The sequence below is a fragment of the Oncorhynchus tshawytscha genome, linkage group LG05, assembly GCF_018296145.1.
Source record: "Oncorhynchus tshawytscha isolate Ot180627B linkage group LG05, Otsh_v2.0, whole genome shotgun sequence".
NCBI classification, from domain to species: domain Eukaryota; kingdom Metazoa; phylum Chordata; class Actinopteri; order Salmoniformes; family Salmonidae; genus Oncorhynchus; species Oncorhynchus tshawytscha.
In genome coordinates, this window is record NC_056433.1 from 71,295,610 (window position 1) to 71,316,225 (window position 20,616).

Here is a 20,616-nt window from a genome sequence, read left to right on the forward strand (position 1 = left end):
TTTTTCCTCCAAAGATAACAATGGTCATTACGTCCAAACAGTTCTATTTTTGTTTCATCAGACCAGAGGACATTTCTCCAAAAAGTACGATCTTTGTCCCCATGTACAGTTGCAAACCGTAGTCTGGCTTTTTTATGGTGGTTTTGGAGCAGTGGCTTCAACCTTGCTGAAAGGCCTTTCATGTTATGTCGATATAGGACTCGTTTTACTTTGGATATAGATCTTTTTGCACCGGTTTCCTCCAGCATCTTCACAAGGTCCTTTGCTGTTGTTCTGGGATTGATTTGTACTTTTGCACCAAAGTATGTTCATCTCTAGGAGACAGAACATGTCTCCTTCCTGAGCGGTACGACGGCTGCGTGGTCCCATGGTGTTTATACTTGCGTACTATTGTTAGTACAGATGAACATGGTACCGTCATGCATTTGGAAATTGCTCCCAAGGATGAACCAGACTTGTGTGGGTCTACAATTCTTTTTCTGAGGTCTTGGCTGATTTCTTTAGATTTTCCAATGATGTCAAGCAAAGAGGCACTGAGTTTGAAGGTAGGCCTTGAAATACATCCACAGGTACACCTCCAATTGACTCAAATGATGTAAATTAGCCTATCAGAAACGTCTAAAACCATGACATTATTTTCTGGAATTTTCCAAGCTGTTTAAAGGCACAGTCAACACAGTGTATGTAAACTTCTGACCCACTGGAATTGTGATACAGTGGATTATAAGTGAAACAATGTCTGTAAACAATTGTTGGAAAAATTACTTGTCATGCACAAAGTAGATGTCCTAATTGACTTGCCAAAACTACAGTTTGTTAAGTGTCACGCAAGGGTCCCAAGAGTCACGCACAACTCATTAAGCAAATTTAGAACTTTTACTAATCAAAAAATAAAAAATACCGTAAAAAATACCATATGATATGATATTTTGGCCATATCGCCCAGCCGTACCCAAGCCTTTCATTTGCTCAGACTGCAAGCAAGCCTATTCACTATTCCTATTCATATTCGTCGCCAAAACCACTGGCTCCAGGTCATCTATAAGTCTTTGCTAGCCCCGCCTTATCTCAGCTCACTGGTCACCATAGCCTCCAACACTTTACTCAGGAAATTGGATGCAGTCTATCACAGTGCCATCCGTTTTTGTCACCGAAGCGCTATATACTACCCACCACTGCAACCTGTATGCCGTTGGCTGGCCCTCGTTTTTTGTCCGCCAAACCCACTGGCTCTAGGTCATCTATAAGTCTTTGCACTGGTCACCATATCAGCCAGCTCCAGCAGGTATATTTCACTGGTCACCATATCAGCACGCGCTCCAGCAGGTATATTTCACTGGTCACCATATCAGCATGCGCTCCAGCAGGTATATTTCACTGGTCACCATATCAGCACGCGCTCCAGCAGGTATATTTCACTGGTCACCATATCAGCATGCGCTCCAGCAGGTATATTTCACTGGTCACCATATCAGCACGCGCTCCAGCAGGTATTTATTTCACTGGTCACCATATCAGCACGCGCTCCAGCAGGTATATTTCACTGGTCACCACATCAGCATGCGCTCCAGCAGGTATATTTCACTGGTCACCATATCAGCATGCGCTCCAGCAGGTATATTTCACTGGTCACCATATCAGCACGCGCTCCAGCAGGTATATTTCACTGGTCACCATATCAGCACGCGCTCCAGCAGGTATATTTCACTGGTCACCCCCAAAGCCAATTCCTCTTTGGCCGCCTTTCCTCCCAGTTCTCTGCTGCCAATGACTGGAACAAATTGCAAAAATCACTGAAGTTGGAGACTCATATCTCCCTCTCTAACTTTAAGCACCAGCTGTCAGAGTAGCTCTCAGATCACTGCACCTGTACATAGCCCATCTTTAAATAGCCCATCCAACTACCTCATCCCCATATTGTTATTTTTTATTTTGCTCCTTTGCACACCAGTATCTCTACTTGCACATTCATCTTCTGCATATCTATCACTCCAGTGTTTAGTTGCTAAATTTATTATTATTATTAATAATTATTATTAATTATCTCGCCACTATGGCCTATTTATTGCCTTATATCCCTTATTTTACCTAATTTGCTTACACTGTGTATATACTTTTCTATTGTGTTATTGACTGTATGTTTGTTTATTCCATGTGTAACTCTGTGTTGTTTGTGTCGCACTGCTTTGCTTTATCTTGGCCAGGTCGCAGTTGTAAATTAGAACTTGTTCTCAACTGGCCTACCTGGTTAAACACAGGTGAAATTAAAAATACATACACACATACATACACACACACATACACTTGCCGTCCGTGTGTGTGTGTGATTGCTAAACGGAGCAGGAGCCCTAAGGCCTGACCACAGACGCCTGTAATAAGGTCTGCCATGTTTACACGCATGTTGATGTTTGTGAGGGAGAATGATTGATGGGTACTTGGTGTCTGCAGGCAAAATGGGCTGATTGGAATGGAGGGGTTCTCCTATCTTTCCCAGGGAGTTCCTGCTCTGGTAGATAAAGTATTTTTTCACCAAAAGCTTGAGGACAAGAGTCCAGACCTCTCTCTCCCCACAGGCCTAGCCACTCAGATGGACGCACCCTGCCATACAACCTGCCATCATCCTTACATGTACTACCTATTAGAACGGTGCCTTATAGGACATGTACAGTATTATCTCTTAATGAAGCTAAGATATTACTGATGGGGTTGGGATCATCAAGCCATTTGATGGGCCAAAACATTCATGGCATTCCATGCAAGTTGGAGCGTTGGGATGAGAGTGGGAACAGGAACAGACGGGGTGTGGACTCTAAACAGCGAGATTGGCCGCTCACGCATATCGATACCCATCACACAGATCTCTGGCACGAATGAGGGATGGAGACGTGAGGGAGGATGGAGAGGTAGAGAGTGAGAGTAGGCCAGGAGGCATCTTTGAGGGACTTTCCAGACTCTTCTATAAATCCTGTGTCTGACAGCAGATCTCCTAGGTCTCTGTGTACCTGTGCTTGAACACAACACATACCTCTAGTACACATGTCATATCCCCCCACCCTTCCTTCCTTCCTTCATTCTCCCCTCTCCTCCTTACCCTCCTCTGCTGTCTAACTGTTTGAATTGTGTTTGTTCATCTCCATAGCTGCAGCGGCCTCCTCACTAGACAGCCAGCCAGCCAGCAGGAGTGAAATTCTTGGAAGAAAAACAGTGTGGGGATTTTGGGTCTTGCACGGTGATCTCTCATGTCTAGCTAGGTGATTAGGAAATCAATGACTTATCACAACTGAAGGATTCTACACACTATGGAGAAAGTAGATACAGAGCATAGTGTTGCAACGTAGTTTTAGAAAATTTGTCAGTATGTCCAAGCATCCTCACAACCACAGACCATGTATACCCACGCCAGCCCAGGACCTCCACATCCTGCCTTTTCACCTGCGGGATCGTCTTAGACCAGCAAGGCGTCCCAAGTGGGTGGGCCTATAACCTCCCAGGTCCATCCATGGCTGTGCCCCTGCCCTGTCGTGAAATCCATTAGGGCCTAATGAATTTATTTATATTGACTGAGTTCCTTGTAGGAACTGTAACTCGTTGAATTTGTTGGATGTTACGTTAATGTTCGGAAAGTATTCAGATCCCTTTAATTTTTCAAAATTTTGTTTCATTTTAGCCTTATTCTAAAAGGGATGAAATAGTTTTTTTACCCCCTCATCAATCTACACACAATACCCCATGATGACATAGCAAAAGGACCCTGTGAAGATGCTGGAGGAAACAGGTACGCAAGTATCTATATCCACAGTAAAACGAGTCCTATATCGACATAACCTGAAAGGCCGCTTAGCATGGAAGAAGCCACTGCTCCAAAACTGCCATAAAAAAGCCAGACTACAACTGTAACTGTACAAGGGGACAAAGATTGTACTTTTTGGAGAAATGTCCTCTGGTCTGATGAAACAAAAATGTAACTGTTTGGCCATAATGACCATCGCTATGTTTGGAGGAAAAAGGGGGACGCTTGCAAGCTGAAGATCACCACCATGAAGCACGGGGGTGGCAGCATCATGTTGTGAGGGTGCTTTGCTGCAGGAGGGACTGGTGCAATTCACAAATTAGATGGCTTCATGAGGCAGGAAAATTATGTGGGTACATTGAAGCAACATCTCAAGACATCAGTCAGGAAGTTAATGCTTGGTCACAAATGGGTCTTCCAAATGGACAATGACCCTAAGCATACTTCCAAAGTTGTGGCAAAATGGCTTAAGGACAACAAAGTCAAGGTATTGGAGTGGCCATCATAGAGCCCTGAACTCAGTCCAACAGAAAATGTGTGGGCAGAACTGAAAAAGCGTGTGCGAGCAAGGAGGACTACAAACCTGACTTAGTTACACCAGCTCTGTCAGGAGGAATGGGCCAAAATTCACCCAGCTTATAGTGGGAAACTTGTGGAAGGCTACCTGAAACATTTGACGCAAGTTAAACCATTTAAAGGCAATGCTACCAAATAATAATTGTGTGTATGTAAACTTCTGACCCACTAGGAATGTGATGAAAGAAATAAAAGCTAAAATGAATCATTCTCTCTACTATTATTCTGACATTTCACATTCTTAAAATAAAGTGGTGATTCTAACTGACCTAAAACAGGGACTTTTTACCAGGATTAAATGTCAGGAATTGTGAAAAACTGAGTATAAATGTATTTGGCTAAGGTATATGTAAACTTCTGACTTCAACTGTATGTACATGTTCTTATTCCATCCCTTTAGATTTGTGTGTATTAGGTAGTTATTGGGGAGTTGTTAGATTACTTTTTAGATATTACTGCACTGTCGGAACTAGAAGCACAAGCATTTCACTACACTCGCATCTGCTAACCATGTGTATGTGACCAATAAAAATTTATCTGATTTGGTATAACGTTACAAGCTTGTCACATCTGTATTTGGGGAGTTTCTCCCATTCTTCTCTGCAGATCCTCTCAAGCTCTGTCAGGTTGGATGGGGAGTGTCGCTGCACAGCTATTTTCAGGTCTCTCCAGATATGTTTGATCGGGTTCAAGTCCGGGCTCTAGTTGGGCCACTCAAGGACATTCAGAGACTTGTCCCGAAGCCACTCCTGCATTGTTTTAGCTGTGTGCTTAGGGTTGTTGTCCTGTTGGGAGGTGAACCTTTGCCCCATTCTGAGGTCCTGAGCATTCTGTAGCAGGTTTTCATCAAGGAGCTATCTCTCTTTGCTCCGTTCATCTTTCCCTCAATCCTGATTAGTCTCCCAGTCCCTGCCACTGAAAAATATTCCCACAGCATGATGCTGCCACCACCATGCTTCACCATAGGGGATAGTGCCAGATTTTCTCCAGATGTGACGCTTGGCATTCAAGCTAAAGAGTTCAATCTTGTTTTCATCTGACCAGGTGCTTTTGTTGCCTTTTACTGAGGAGTGGCTTCTGTCAGGCTACTCTACCATAAAGGTCTTATTTGTGGATTTCTACAGTGATGGTTGTCCTTCTGGAAAATCCACTGAGGAACTCTGGAGCTCTGTCAGAGTGACCATTGGTAACTTCCCTGAATAAGTCCCTTCTCCCACAATTTCTCAGTTTGGCCAGGCAGACAGCTCTAGGAAGATTTTTGGTGGTTCCAAACTTCTTCAATTTTAGAATGATGGAGGCCACTGTGTTCTTAGGGACCTTCACTGCTGCAGAAAATGTTGGGTACCCTTCCCCCATCTGTGCCTCGACACAATCCTGTCTTGGAGCTCTACGGAGCAATTCCTTTGACCTCATGGCTTGGTTTTTGCTCTTACATGCCCTGTCAACTGTGGGACCTTCTATAGACAGGTGTGTGCCTTTCCAAATCATGTCCAATCAATTGAATTTACCACTCCAATCAAGTTGTAGAAACATCTCAAGGATGATTTATGGAAACAGTACGCACCTGAGCTCAATTTCGAGTCTCATAGCAAAGGGTCTGAATAATTATGTAAATAAGTTATATCAGTTTTTTATATATAATTTTGCCCCAAAAAATTCTGTTGTCGCTTAATCCTTATTGGGTATTGTGTGTAAATTGATGAGGAAAATGTTTTATTTAATAAATTTTATTTATTTTTTGAATTTGACCCCTTTTTCTCCCCAATTTCGTGGTATCCAATTGTTTTAGTAGCTACTATCTTGTCTCATCGCTACAACTCCCGTACGGGCTCGGGAGAGACAAAGCTTGAAAGTCATGTGTCCTCCGATACACAACCCAACCAAGCCGCACTGCTTCTAAACACAGCGCCATCCAACCCGAAAACCAGCCGCACCAATGTCGGAGGAAACACCGTACACCTGGCAACCTTGGTTAGCGCGCACTGCGCCCGGCCCGCCACGGGAGTCACTGGTGCGCGATTAGACAAGGATTTCCCTACCGGCCAAACCCTGCCTAACCCGGACGACGCTAGGCCAATTGTGCGTCGCCCTACGGACCTCCCGGTCGCGCCCGGTTACGACAGAGCCTGGGCGCGAACCAAGGCCTCTCTTGTGTGTGACATTGTTCTATTGACGTGGTAACACACACACACACTAACATTTTTGTAGTTATGGGGTTAATGCTTTCTCTTTCTGGTGTCAAGTGTTTGATGGCAGTGTGTGTCAGTCCGATATCTCTTGTTTTATCCCGAGAAGGGGAGGGACAGCAGTAGAGATAGGAATGTTTATGCGGGGGCTGTTATTGTTATTCTGAGCCATTTTAAGAACAAATTATTTCCAATGAAAACACAGGGACGATTTACGATGTGACGCAAGTTACAACAAGTCTCTAAATGATTGATCCGCCACTCTCGCGCTCTCTTTCTCTCTCTCCTCTCACCCTCTCTCTCCTTCCCCCTCTCCCACTGTTTGAGTGTTATTGTGTCTGGTTCTTAGGGATTGGCAAATTGACACATCATAAAGAAAAATAGAGCTATGTTTTTCTAACAAGTATGTGTACACGGTATGAGTGACGATTAAAACAAGACAGGACTAGAGAGAGAGGCTACCTGAGGACACAGATGTAAAGATACATACATGCATACATGCATACATATACACACGCATACATGCATACATACATACATATACACACACATACACATACACACACATACATACATACACACGCATACATGCATACATATACACACGCATACATGCATGCATACACGCATACATGCATACATACATGCATATACAGGCATACACATACACACACATGCATACATACATACATACATACATACATACATACATACATACATACATACATACACGCATACATACATGCATACATACATACATGCATACATACATACATACATATACACACGCATACATGCATACATACATATATATACACACACATACATACACATACATACATACATACATACATGCATACATACATGCATACATATACATGCATACATATACATACATACATACATGCATACATGCATACACACGCATACATGCATACATACATATATATATACACACATACATACATACATACATACATACATACATACATACATACATACATATACATGCATGCACATGCATGCATACATACATACATGCATGCACATGCATGCATGCATACATACATACATACATACATACATACATACATACATACATACATACATACATACATACATACATACATACATACATACATACATACATACATACATACATACATACATACATACATACATACATACATACATACATACATACATACATACATACATACATACATACATACATACATACATACATACATACATACATACATACATACATACATACATACATACATACATACATACATACATACATACATACATACATACATACATACATACATACATACATACATACATACATACATACATACATACATACATACATACATACATACAGGCATACATACATACATACATACATACATACATACATACATACATACATACATACATACATACATACATACATACATACATACATACATACATACATACATACATACATACATACATACATACATACATACATACATACATACATACATACATACATACATACATACATACATACATACATACATACATACATACATACATACATACATACATACATACATACATACATACTACATACATACATACATACATACATACATACATCATACATACATACATACATACATACATACATACATACATACATACATACATACATACATACATACATACATACATACATACATACATACATACATACATACATACATACATACATACATACATACATACATACATACATACATACATACATACATACATACATACCTTTACACTTTAAAATACATACATACATACATACAAATACATACATACATACATACATACATACATACATACATACATACATACATACATACATACATACATACATACATACATACATACATACATACATACATACATTTACATACATACATACATACATACATACATACATACATACATACATACATACATACATACATACATACATACATACATACATACATACATACATACATACATACATACATACATACGGGTTACATACATACATACATACATACATACATACATACATACATACATACATACATACATACATACATACATACATACATACATACATACATACATACATACATACATACATACATACATACATACATACATACATACAACTACATACATACATACATACATACATACATACATACATACATACATACATACATACATACATACATACATACATACATACATACATACATACATACATACATACATACATATACATACATACATACATGCATACATGCATACACACGCATACATGCATACATACATATATATACACACATACATACATACATACATACATACATACATACATACATACATACATACATACATACATACATACATACATACATACATACATACATACATACATACATACATACATACATACAGTAAAATGCCTAAATAATTTAGCATAGATGTGTTGTAACAGTGGGCTATATAAGGAGATGTTTAAATTTAAGATGCAATGTATCCCGAACCTTGCAGGGAAGAATAGCCTATTATGTTCTTCCAGAATATGACCTCAATGTCCTTCAACTCTTATCTTCCCGAGTAGCCTACAACCTCAATGTCCTTCAACTCTCATCTTCCAGAGTAGCCTACAACCTCAATGTCCTTCAACTCTCATCTTCCAGAGTAGCCTACAACCTCAATGTCTACTCCCAGGTTGTGTTCTAACAGTATGCTATCGGAGGAGATGGGCAATGCCAACATGCTGTGACTCACCTTTTCACTTTAAAATGGATGCCAAGTAAAAACTATTGATTGCAAAGTTTAACAAACCATGCCCATATATACAGAATTCTACTTTTAACAATGGTCACTGAACATTTGACTAAAACACATGTATTCAAGGAACAGTGCAGATGCCAAGTCTGGGAACAGAGTGACAGTAAGATCTCCCTCAGATTATGTGATCACGGGTTCCAAAAACGATTTGAAATATCGGTTCTGAATTCAAATTCAAAGATGTCTGCACAAAGAATGGGACACCTTGAGTTTGAAAAAAAAATATTTTGGTTATTGAACTACTGTAATGGAAGTGGATCAACACTTGTTAACAGAATGACATCATGGGTCCTAATTATGAAGAATGTCACACTCTTCATAGTGATGTATCCTGAATAGGTACACAACATTAGAACATTTTAATATCCTCCTTTGCACGTTTGGGTATTATTTTACACACTGGCTATTACTGTAATGAGTTCTGCTCCCAAAGAAGACCAAATTTGGTTGTTCCAGACCGGACCAAATGTGTACCTATTTTTCACCGGTTTGAACAGCACAGTAGAGTACAGCACAGTATGGCAGAGTAGCGTGCAGTACAGTAAAGGAAATTGGAGGAGAGTGTAGTTCACTAGAGTACAATAAAGTAGAGCACCAGTAGAGTATAGTATATTACATTATACTGTACTCTACTCATGTGTGTGCTCTACTGTACCAAACTATTTTACTCTATTTTTCTTTACCATACTGTATACTGCTGTGCTCTACTGTACACTACTGTGCTCTACTGTACACTACTGTGCGCACGACTGTACACTACTGTGCACAACTGTACACTACTGTGCTCTACTGTGCACGACTGTGCTCTACTGTACACTACTGTGCTCTCTGCAACTGTGGTTGTGACTACTATGATTTCCCATTGTGGCCAATTCAATTGAAGTCATCCTGTTATATTTTTTGGGGTCACTCTGTTACCGATTTGGTAACAGAGTGACATGTTTTAATTACTTAATAATTCATGAACAAAAATGTTTTGCAAAAAACCCCACAAATGAATTGGTATATCTACTTTTACTTGTTACTTTTGTAAACTTTCATTTTCCTCCCTCATGAGGGAGAGAAATTAGAGAATATCTAAAAGATATGGGCTTTTTGGTATCAGAATGACAAGACACTAGGCAGTATTTCTTAAACTTACATATGGCTAATCATTTCTGCAAAACGAAATATAAATACTTTAACATTGTTGCGTTTCTAATACCTTTTAAGACTTTTTCTAATCAATGTTTTTTAAGACCCCTTTTCCATCTGTGTGAACAGATATCAAAGCCTTTACTTTTTCCTCATTTTTAAGATTGAAAATGGTTGAAAAACGTATCTATGCCTTCATTTCCCCAAAAATATACTCTTCGCTTTCATTTGACACCAAATATGATATGCTCCTATAAACAAATATGTTGATGCTCATGGGTCTTTTTACATGGAAATGACAAGATGCACTTTACATTGATGATTTCAATGTATTCTGAAGCTCAAGTGTTCTTTCTGAGGATGACAGGGATGTACTGTATCTTATGTTCTTTCTGAGGATGACAGGGATGTACTGTATCTTATGTTCTTTCTGAGGATGACAGGGATGTACTGTATCTTATGTTCTTTCTGAGGATGACAGGGATGTACTGTATCTTATGTTCTTTCTGAGGATGACAGGGATGTACTGTATCTTATGTTCTTTCTGAGGATGACAGGGATGTACTGTATCTTATGTTCTTTCTGAGGATGACAGGGATGTGAAAGAAATAGTGTAAAATGTGTTCACTGTCCTGCTCTCATGCTGGTATACGTTTTTCAAAATACTAATTTGCAGAGGAGTCCGTTGAATTTAATTTTGATGATGTGGTTGTGATGCTGCTCTCTAACAGGGTTGGGTTCACTTCCTTTTCAATTCAATCAATTCAGGAAGTAAACTGAGATTCCAATTTCAATATAACCCTGCTCTCCAACATCTGCCAGGTCTCTGATCGTAGGACTGAGGACCATAGAGGACCATACTGTGTGTTACCTCCTACCTGTGTGTGTCCATTTTCCAGCTCTTCATGGTCTTGTTGTTCTAGATTGTTCATATAGTCTCTGGGCATCAGGGCCTGTATTGGGTTGCTGTTTGTTATATGTGATAGGGAGAAACATAGGCCTTTGGAGGTATGTGAAGAGAAAGCATAACAGTTTAAAGATATTTCATATTTATGCATCTATCAAGACACAGTCAGTCTGTGCTCTGAAATGTGTATTCCAACCGTCCGTGTGTCCCAGACCCTGGTCGACACGTATCCTGTGCATTACAAACCTTTTTAACATTTAGCTCTATTTTGTTCCTTTTTTGACCGTCTGAATATTTGCTTTGTGGCCGGTGGACCCCCAATGCTGACAGAGCTTGGCTGAGTGCCTGGACCTAGAACAATATCAGCCAAGGGGGGTTGGTGAGAGTGAGGAGCCTGGCCAGACACAAACTCACACACAGAAACGTCTGGCCTCTAAGCCGTCAGCACTGCGCCCTGCCTTACATAATGACAGAGTGTGGAGGCATTAAGGCAATTTGTTTGATTTAAGTTGTCAAGGCAGGCTGGACCCTGTCCCTTTCAGCTGGCTTTGATACCCAGGCTCATGTGTATGTTTTCATTCTGCATACCTCCTCTGTGAAATAAAAACCAGCGGAAAGGACAGGCTCACACAGAGTGGGATCTCATCTCGGCTAGGGAGGTAACAGACCGTACGTTCTGTGAGAGGCCAGAGAGAAGGGGGATGGGGAGTCACAGAGGCTAGGGCTACACAGAGAAGGGTGGGAGGGCGAGGAGGAAGTGTAGGAGGAAGAATGAGGAGTGTAGGAGGCAGAGATCAGAGGGGTGTGAGTAGGAATGAGAATATGAAGGAAGATGAGAGGGTGGAAAGGAGGGAGAGGAAAAGCATAACAGAAAGCAGTAAAGAAGGGTATAATGAGGAAGGGAAGTGGGTGTCTCTGTGAGAGCGGGGATTACTGTGGGTGGGGGTGGGCGTTAGCTGCCTAGATAGTGGCCTTACACTCTCACACCCATGGTTCCGTTTAACGCTTCATTTAGAGAAAGAGAAACAGCTCCTTTTCCCCCCTCCGTCCTCTGCTCGGTTCTGCTTGGTCTAACTCTTGTTTCACACACCAGCTGTAGACAACACAGTGGGAGAAAGCACGTATGACTTGGCCGGGTGTGTAGATGAATACACATATTGCTAGTCGTTGGTGTGCGTGCATGCAAGCTTGTGGGCAGTGTGTGGAACGTTATTGAAAACGTCTAAAAGTGTGAATGGTGCGTCAGGGTTAGTTAGACTGAGCTTTGGGGAACAGAGGAGTTGAATAGAAAGTGATCAAAACCAATGTGTGTGTTCACTAGTTCAGCTCTTCATCCCAGAGCTCTGCAGCAGCAGTTAGGAAGCAGTAAACTGTTGATCCATTTCAGCTGTGCAGAACGTGTGTTCACAGTAAACTGTTGATCCGTTTCCGCTGGGCAGAACGTGTGTTTACAGTAAACTGTTGATCCGTTTCCGCTGGGCAGAACGTGTGTTTACAGTAAACTGTTGATCCGTTTCCGCTGGGCAGAACGTGTGTTTACAGTAAACTGTTGATCCATTTCAGCTGTGCAGAACGTGTGTTTACAGTAAACTGTTGATCCGTTTCCGCTGGGCAGAACGTGTGTTTACAGTAAACTGTTGATCCATTTCAGCTGTGCAGAACGTGTGTTTACAGTAAACTGTTGATCCGTTTCCGCTGGGCAGAACGTGTGTTTACAGTAAACTGTTGATCCGTTTCCGCTGGGCAGAACGTGTGTTTACAGTAAACTGTTGATCCGTTTCCGCTGGGCAGAACGTGTGTTTACAGTAAACTGTTGATCCGTTTCCGCTGGGCAGAACGTGTGTTTACAGTAAACTGTTGATCCGTTTCCGCTGGGCAGAACGTGTGTTTACAGTAAACTGTTGATCCGTTTCCGCTGGGCAGAACGTGTGTTTACAGTAAACTGTTGATCCGTTTCCGCTGGGCAGAACGTGTGTTTACAGTAAACTGTTGATCCGTTTCCGCTGGGCAGAACGTGTGTTTACAGTAAACTGTTGATCCGTTTCCGCTGGGCAGAACGTGTGTTTACAGTAAACTGTTGATCCGTTTCCGCTGGGCAGAACGTGTGTTTACAGTAAACTGTTGATCCGTTTCCGCTGGGCAGAACGTGTGTTTACAGTAAACTGTTGATCCGTTTCCGCTGGGCAGAACGTGTGTTCACAGTAAACCGCTGATCCGTCTCAGCTGTGCAGAACTTGTGTTCACAGTAAACCGCTGATGCGTTTCCGCTGTGCAGACAGTGGTCCAATCGCATGGTGGTCCAGGTGTGTCAACCATGACCAGCTTGGCTTCACACGGTTAAATGTGATCTGGTCCTCAAATGGTCTTGTCAGACACTCTCCAGACTACCCCCAAACGTTTTCAACTTCTTGGTCCGTTGAGCTGGAGCAGAACAATTGTTGCTAACTAAGGGGTTTCTTTAACAGTAGTATGACTTCCATCTGTATTGATGTGAATATTTTCTCCTACTCAGATCTCCTTTGAGCTGGCTGAGTACACAGCTAATGTGGACGGTGTTGGTACCCTGCGTCTGCTGGACGCTATAAAGACGTGTGGTCTGACCAACAGTGTCAAGTTCTACCAGGCCTCTACTAGTGAACTCTATGGGAAGGTACAGGAGATCCCTCAGAAGGAGACCACGCCGTTCTACCCCCGCTCACCTTACGGTAAAAACACACTCACACATACTCACACACACACACACACACACACGTCTCTACTTGGAGTACATTTAGACTTATTTCATATGAACGCCCTTTGAAGGTTGTATGCCCTGGCACTGCTCTTCAAAAGGTGTGTGTGTGTACAGAGAGGGCTTCAGAGTTGGCGCTCCCTACACACCCCCCCAGGCTAAACGTCTGAAGACTGAGTGGGTCTCACTTTAACAAAGACACCTTTATGCCCAGCGCATACACACACACACACACACGTGTCTTGTGTGTCAGTGTGATATCAGGTTTCATGTTCTGTGTTGTCTAAATGTTCTCCTCCCTGACACATTCCCTGCCTGCCTGTCTGGCAACACCTGATCTGACTGTATGGGAGTGATGGGAGGCAGCATACCATAATAACCAGGACTGGGAGGGGGCATGGCGTAACCATAGTGACCTCCCTTCTCCTCCTGTCCATGTTAGTGTACTGACCCTGTGACTTAATCAACCAGCAGGGCTCCTCCTTATTTCCCTTCCTCCCTGAGTCTGTGGCATTTCTCTCTCTCCTCTCTCCTTCCTCCCCTCCCTCCCTGAGTCTGTGGCATCTCTCTCTCTCTGTTCTCTCTCCTTCCTCCCCCCCCTCCCTGAGTCTGTGGCATCTCTCTCTTCTCTCCCCTCCCTCCCTCCCCGAGTCTGTGGCATCGCTCTCATCAGTGGAGGAGAGAGTGAGAGTGCAAGGTTGGAGAGGAAGGTAGGAAGGAGATGAAAAGAGTGAGGAGAGCAAGGAAAGAAGGATGAAAACTGAGGTTATTATTCTTGTGCCTGCTTCTACTCATCATTAGAAAGCAGAAACTATCTGTGGTACAGCACCACTGTACTCTGCTCTCAAATATTATGACTCAACTCTCTCTCTCTCTCCCTCACTCTTTCCCTTTCTCGCTCTCTTTCCCTTTCTCGCTCTCTTTCCCTTTCTCGCTCTCTCTCCCTTTCTCGCTCTCTCTCCCTTTCTCGCTCTCTCTCCCTTTCTCGCTCTCTCTCCCTTTCTCGCTCTCTCTCCCTTTCTCGCTCTCTCTCCCTTTCTCGCTCTCTCTCCCTTTCTCGCTCTCTCTCCTTTCTCGCTCTCTCCCTTTCTCGCTCTCTCTCCCTTTCTCGCTCTCTCTCCCTTTCTCGCTCTCTCTCCTTTTCGCTCTCTCTCCCTTTCTCGCTCTCTCTCCCTTTCTCGCTCTCTCTCCCGTGCTCTCTTTCTCGTGCTCTCTCTCCCGTGCTCTCTCTCCCGTGCTCTCTCTCCCGTGCTCTCTCTCCCGTGCTCTCTTTCTCGTGCTCTCTTTCTCGTGCTCTCTTTCACTCTTTCTCTCGCTCTCTCTTTCGCTCTTTCGCGCGCTCTCTTTCTCGCGCTCTTTCGCTCTCTTTTTCTCACTCTCTTTCGCTCTCTTTTTCTCACTCTCTCACTCTCTTTCTCTCACTCTCTTTCTCTTGCTCTCTTTCTCTTGCTCTCTTTCTCTCTCTCTTTTTCGTGCTCTTTCGCTCTCTCGCTCTCTCTCGCTCTCTCTCTTTCTCTCGCTCTCTCTCTTTCGCTCTCTCTTTCGCTCTCTCTTTCTCTTTTTCTCGCTCTCTCTTTCGCTCTCTCACTCTCTTTCTCGTGCTCTCTTTCTCGCGCTCTCTTTCTCGCGCTCTTTCGCTCTCTCTTTTTCTCTCTCTTTCTCTCTCTCTTTCTCTCGCTCTTTCGCTCTCTCTCCCTCTCTCTTTCTCTCGCTCTCCCTCTTTCTCTCGCTCTCTCTCTTTCGCTCTCTCTTTCTCTCTCTCGCTCTCTCTCTTTCTCTCTCTCTCCCTCTTTCTCTCGCTCTCTCTCTTTCTCTCTCTCTCCCTCTTTCTCTCGCTCTCTCTCTTTCTCTCTCTCTCTCTTTCTCTCTCTCTCCCTCTTTCTCTCGCTCTCTCGCTCTCTCGCTCTCTTTCTTTCGCTCGCCCTCTCTCACTCTCTCTTTCTCTCACTCTCTCTTTCTCTCACTCTCTCTTTCTCTCTCTCTTTCTCTCTCTCTCTCTCTCCATCAGGTGCTGCTAAGTTGTATGCTTATTGGATTGTGGTGAACTTCAGGGAGGCCTATAACCTGTTTGCTGTCAACGGGATCCTCTTCAACCACGAGAGCCCAAGAAGAGGTGAGCACTGTAGCACACCTCTATAATGTGCTAACTGCTGCAGTCATGTCTGCTAAGGGTGAAGCTCATTCCTACTTTTTTTTCAGACTCTCAAAAAATGTAATAATATGCATTGAGGTCTGAGAGGTCCTGAATGCTGGTTTAACCTGATTTACACACCAGTGTGACCTGAAATCAATACCACATGACTGAACACACACACACACTCTGCTGTGCCCAGGTCGTCTATTCAGGTGTTTATGATTTATCCCTAATGAAGTCCCCAGCCACGACCCTAGACAAAGGTCAGAGGTCAGCCAGTAAATCCTAATGTTTTAGAAGAGAGATGGTAGAAATGGGAGGCTGCGGGAATGGGTATATAAGCTAGATTTCAGGGACTGGGTAAGAGACTCGTATGGCTGAATGGAGTGACCGACGAGACAGACAGAGAGAAGTTTAGGAAGGGAAATGGATTGAGCGAGACGGATATGAAATCCACCAACACACAACCTACCTATATCTAGACAAGAACCACACTGTCCCTTACCCCATCATCACCTACCCATATCTAGACAAGAACCACACTGTCCCTTACCCCATCACCCCTACCCATATCTAGACAAGAACCACACTGTCCCTTACCCCATCACCCCTACCCATATCTAGACAAGAACCACACTGTCCCTTACCCCATCACCACCTACCCATATCTAGACAAGAACCACACTGTCCCTTACCCCATCACCCAACCCATATTTAGACAACAACCACACTGTCTCTTACCCCATCACCCTACCCATATTTAGACAACAACCACACTGTCCCTTACCCCATCATCCTACCCATATTTAGACAACAACCACACTGTCTCTTACCCCATCACCCCTACCCATATCTAGACAAGAACCACACTGTCCCTTACCCCATCACCACCCTACCCATATCTAGACAAGAACCACACTGTCCCTTACCCCATCACCACCTACCCATATCTAGACAAGAACCACACTGTCCCTTACCCCATCACCCCTACCCATATCTAGACAAGAACCACACTGTCCCTTACCCCATCACCACCTACCCATATCTAGATAACAACCACACTGTCCCATATTTAGACAACCCCATCACCCCATCACCCCTACCCATATTAGACAACAACCACACTGTCCCTTACCCCATCACCCCTACCCATATTTAGACAACAACCACACTGTCCCTTACCCCATCACCACCTACCCATATTTAGACAACAACCACACTGTCCTTACCCCATCATCCTACCCATATTTAGACAACAACCACACTGTCCCTTACCCCATCACCCTACCCATATTTAGACAACAACCACACTGTCCCTTACCCCATCAGCCTACCCATATTTAGACAACAACCACACTGTCTCTTACCCCATCACCCTACCCATATTTAGACAACAACCACACTGTCTCTTACCCCATCACCCTACCCATATTTAGACAACAACCACACTGTCTCTTACCCCATCACCACCTACCCATATCTAGACAACAACCACACTGTCCCTTACCCCATCACCACCTACCCATATCTAGACAACAACCACACTGTCCCTTACCCCATCACCACCTACCTATATCTAAACAACAACCACACTGTCCCTTACCCCATCACTACCTACCCATATCTAGACAACAACCACACTGTCCCTTACCCCATCACCACCTACCTATATCTAGACAACAACTACACTGTCCCTTACCCCATCACTACCTACCCATATCTAGACAACAAACACACTGTCCCTTACCCCATCACCACCTACACATATCTAGACAACAACCACACTGTCCCTTACCCCATCACCACCTACCCATATCTAGACAACAACCGCACTGTCCCTTACCCCATCACCCTACCCATATTTAGACAACAACCACACTGTCCCTTACCCCATCACCCTACCCATATTTAGACAACAACCACACTGTCCCTTACCCCATCACCACCTACCCATATCTAGACAACAACCACACTGTCCATTACCCCATCACCACCTACCTATATCTAGACAACAACCACACTGTCCCTGGACACTACCTACCCATATCTAGACAACAACCACACTGTCCCTACCCCATCACCACCTACCTATATCTAGACAACAACTACACTGTCCCTTACCCCATCACTACCTACCCATATCTAGACAACAACCACACTGTCCCTTACCCCATCACCACCTACCCATATCTAGACAACAACCACACTGTCCCTTACCCCATCACCACCTACACATATCTAGACAACAACCACACTGTCCCTTACCCCATCACCACCTACCCATATCTAGACAACAACCGCACTGTCCCTTACCCCATCACCACCTACCCATATCTAGACAACAACTGCACTGTCTCTTACCCCATCATCATACCCATATCTAGACAACAACCGCACTGTCCCTTACCCCATCACCCCTACCCATATCTAGACAACAACCACACTGTCTCTTACCCCATCACCGTACCCATATTTAGACAACAACCACACTGTCCCTTACCCCATCAACCCCTACCCATATTTAGACAACAACCACACTGTCTCTTACCCCAATCACCCTACCCATATCTAGACAACAACCGCACTGTCCCTTACCCCATCACCACCTACACATATCTAGACAACAACCACACTGTCCCTTACCCCATCACCACCTACACATATCTAGACAACAACCACACTGTCTCTTACCCCATCACCGTACCCATATTTAGACAACAACCACACTGTCCCTTACCCCATCAACCCCTACCCATATTTAGACAACAACCACACTGTCTCTTACCCCATCACCCTACCCATATCTAGACAATAACCACACTGTCCCTTACCCCATCACCACCTACACATATCTAGACAACAACCACACTGTCCCTTACCCCATCACCACCTACCCATATCTAGACAACAACCGCACTGTCCCTTACCCCATCACCACCTACCCATATCTAGACAACAACCGCACTGTCTCTTACCCCATCACCCTACCCATATCTAGACAACAACCGCACTGTCCCTTACCCCATCACCCCTACCCATATCTAGACAACAACCACACTGTCCCTTACCCCATCACCCCTACCCATATTTAGACAACAACCACACTGTCCCTTAACCCATCACCGTACCCATATATAGACAACAACCACACTGTCCCTTACCCCATCACCCTATCCATATTTAGACAACAACCACACTGTCTCTTACCCCATCACCGTACCCATATTTAGACAACAACCACACTGTCCCTTACCCCATCAACCCCTACCCATATTTAGACTACAACCACACTGTCTCTTACCCCATCACCCTACCCATATTTAGACAACAACCACACTGTCCCTTACCCCATCACCCTACCCATATTTAGACAACAACCACACTGTCTCTTACCCCATCATCCTACCCATATTTAGACAACAACCACACTGTCTCTTACCCCATCACCACCTACCCATATTTAGACAACAACCACACTGTCTCTTACCCCATCAACCTACCCATATTTAGACAACAACCACACTGTCTCTTACCCCATCACCACCTACCCATATTTAGACAACAACCACACTGTCCCTTACCCCATCCTCCTACCCATATTTAGACAACAACCACACTGTCTCTTACCCCATCACCACCTACCCATATTTAGACAATAACCACACTGTCTCTTAACCCCATCATCCTACCCATATCTAGACAATAACCACACTGTCCCTTACCCCATCACCACCTACACATATCTAGACAACAACCACACTGTCCCTTACCCCATCACCACCTACACATATCTAGACAACAACCGCACTGTCCCTTACCCCATCACCACCTACCCATATCTAGACAACAACCGCACTGTCTCTTACCCCATCACCACCTACCCATATCTAGACAACAACCGCACTGTCCCTTACCCCATCACCCCTACCCATATCTAGACAACAACCACACTGTCCCTTACCCCATCACCCCTACCCATATTTAGACAACAACCACACTGTCCCTTACCCCATCACCGTACCCATATTATAGACAACAACCACACTGTCCCTTACCCCATCACCGTACCCATATTTAGACAACAACCACACTGTCCCTTACCCCATCACCCTACCCATATTTAGACAACAACCACACTGTCTCTTACCCCATCACCTGCCTACCCATATTTAGACAACAACCACACTGTCCCTTACCCCATCACCCCTACCCATATTTAGACAACAACCACACTGTCTCTTACCCCATCACCTA

The 20,616-nt window shown here is 43.6% G+C and overlaps 1 protein-coding gene across 2 annotated transcripts in view; it reads left to right on the top strand.

The window, feature by feature from the left end:
- The window catches only part of gmds (GDP-mannose 4,6-dehydratase), a 353,013-nt gene that overhangs the window by 54,368 nt on the left and 278,029 nt on the right, over positions 1-20,616 (top strand). For both annotated transcript variants that reach the window (XM_042322321.1, XM_042322322.1), the window contains 2 exons: positions 14,010-14,202; positions 16,237-16,341. In XM_042322321.1, the coding sequence (XP_042178255.1) occupies positions 14,010-14,202; positions 16,237-16,341 (298 nt within the window). The remainder of the gene's footprint in view (positions 1-14,009; positions 14,203-16,236; positions 16,342-20,616) is intronic.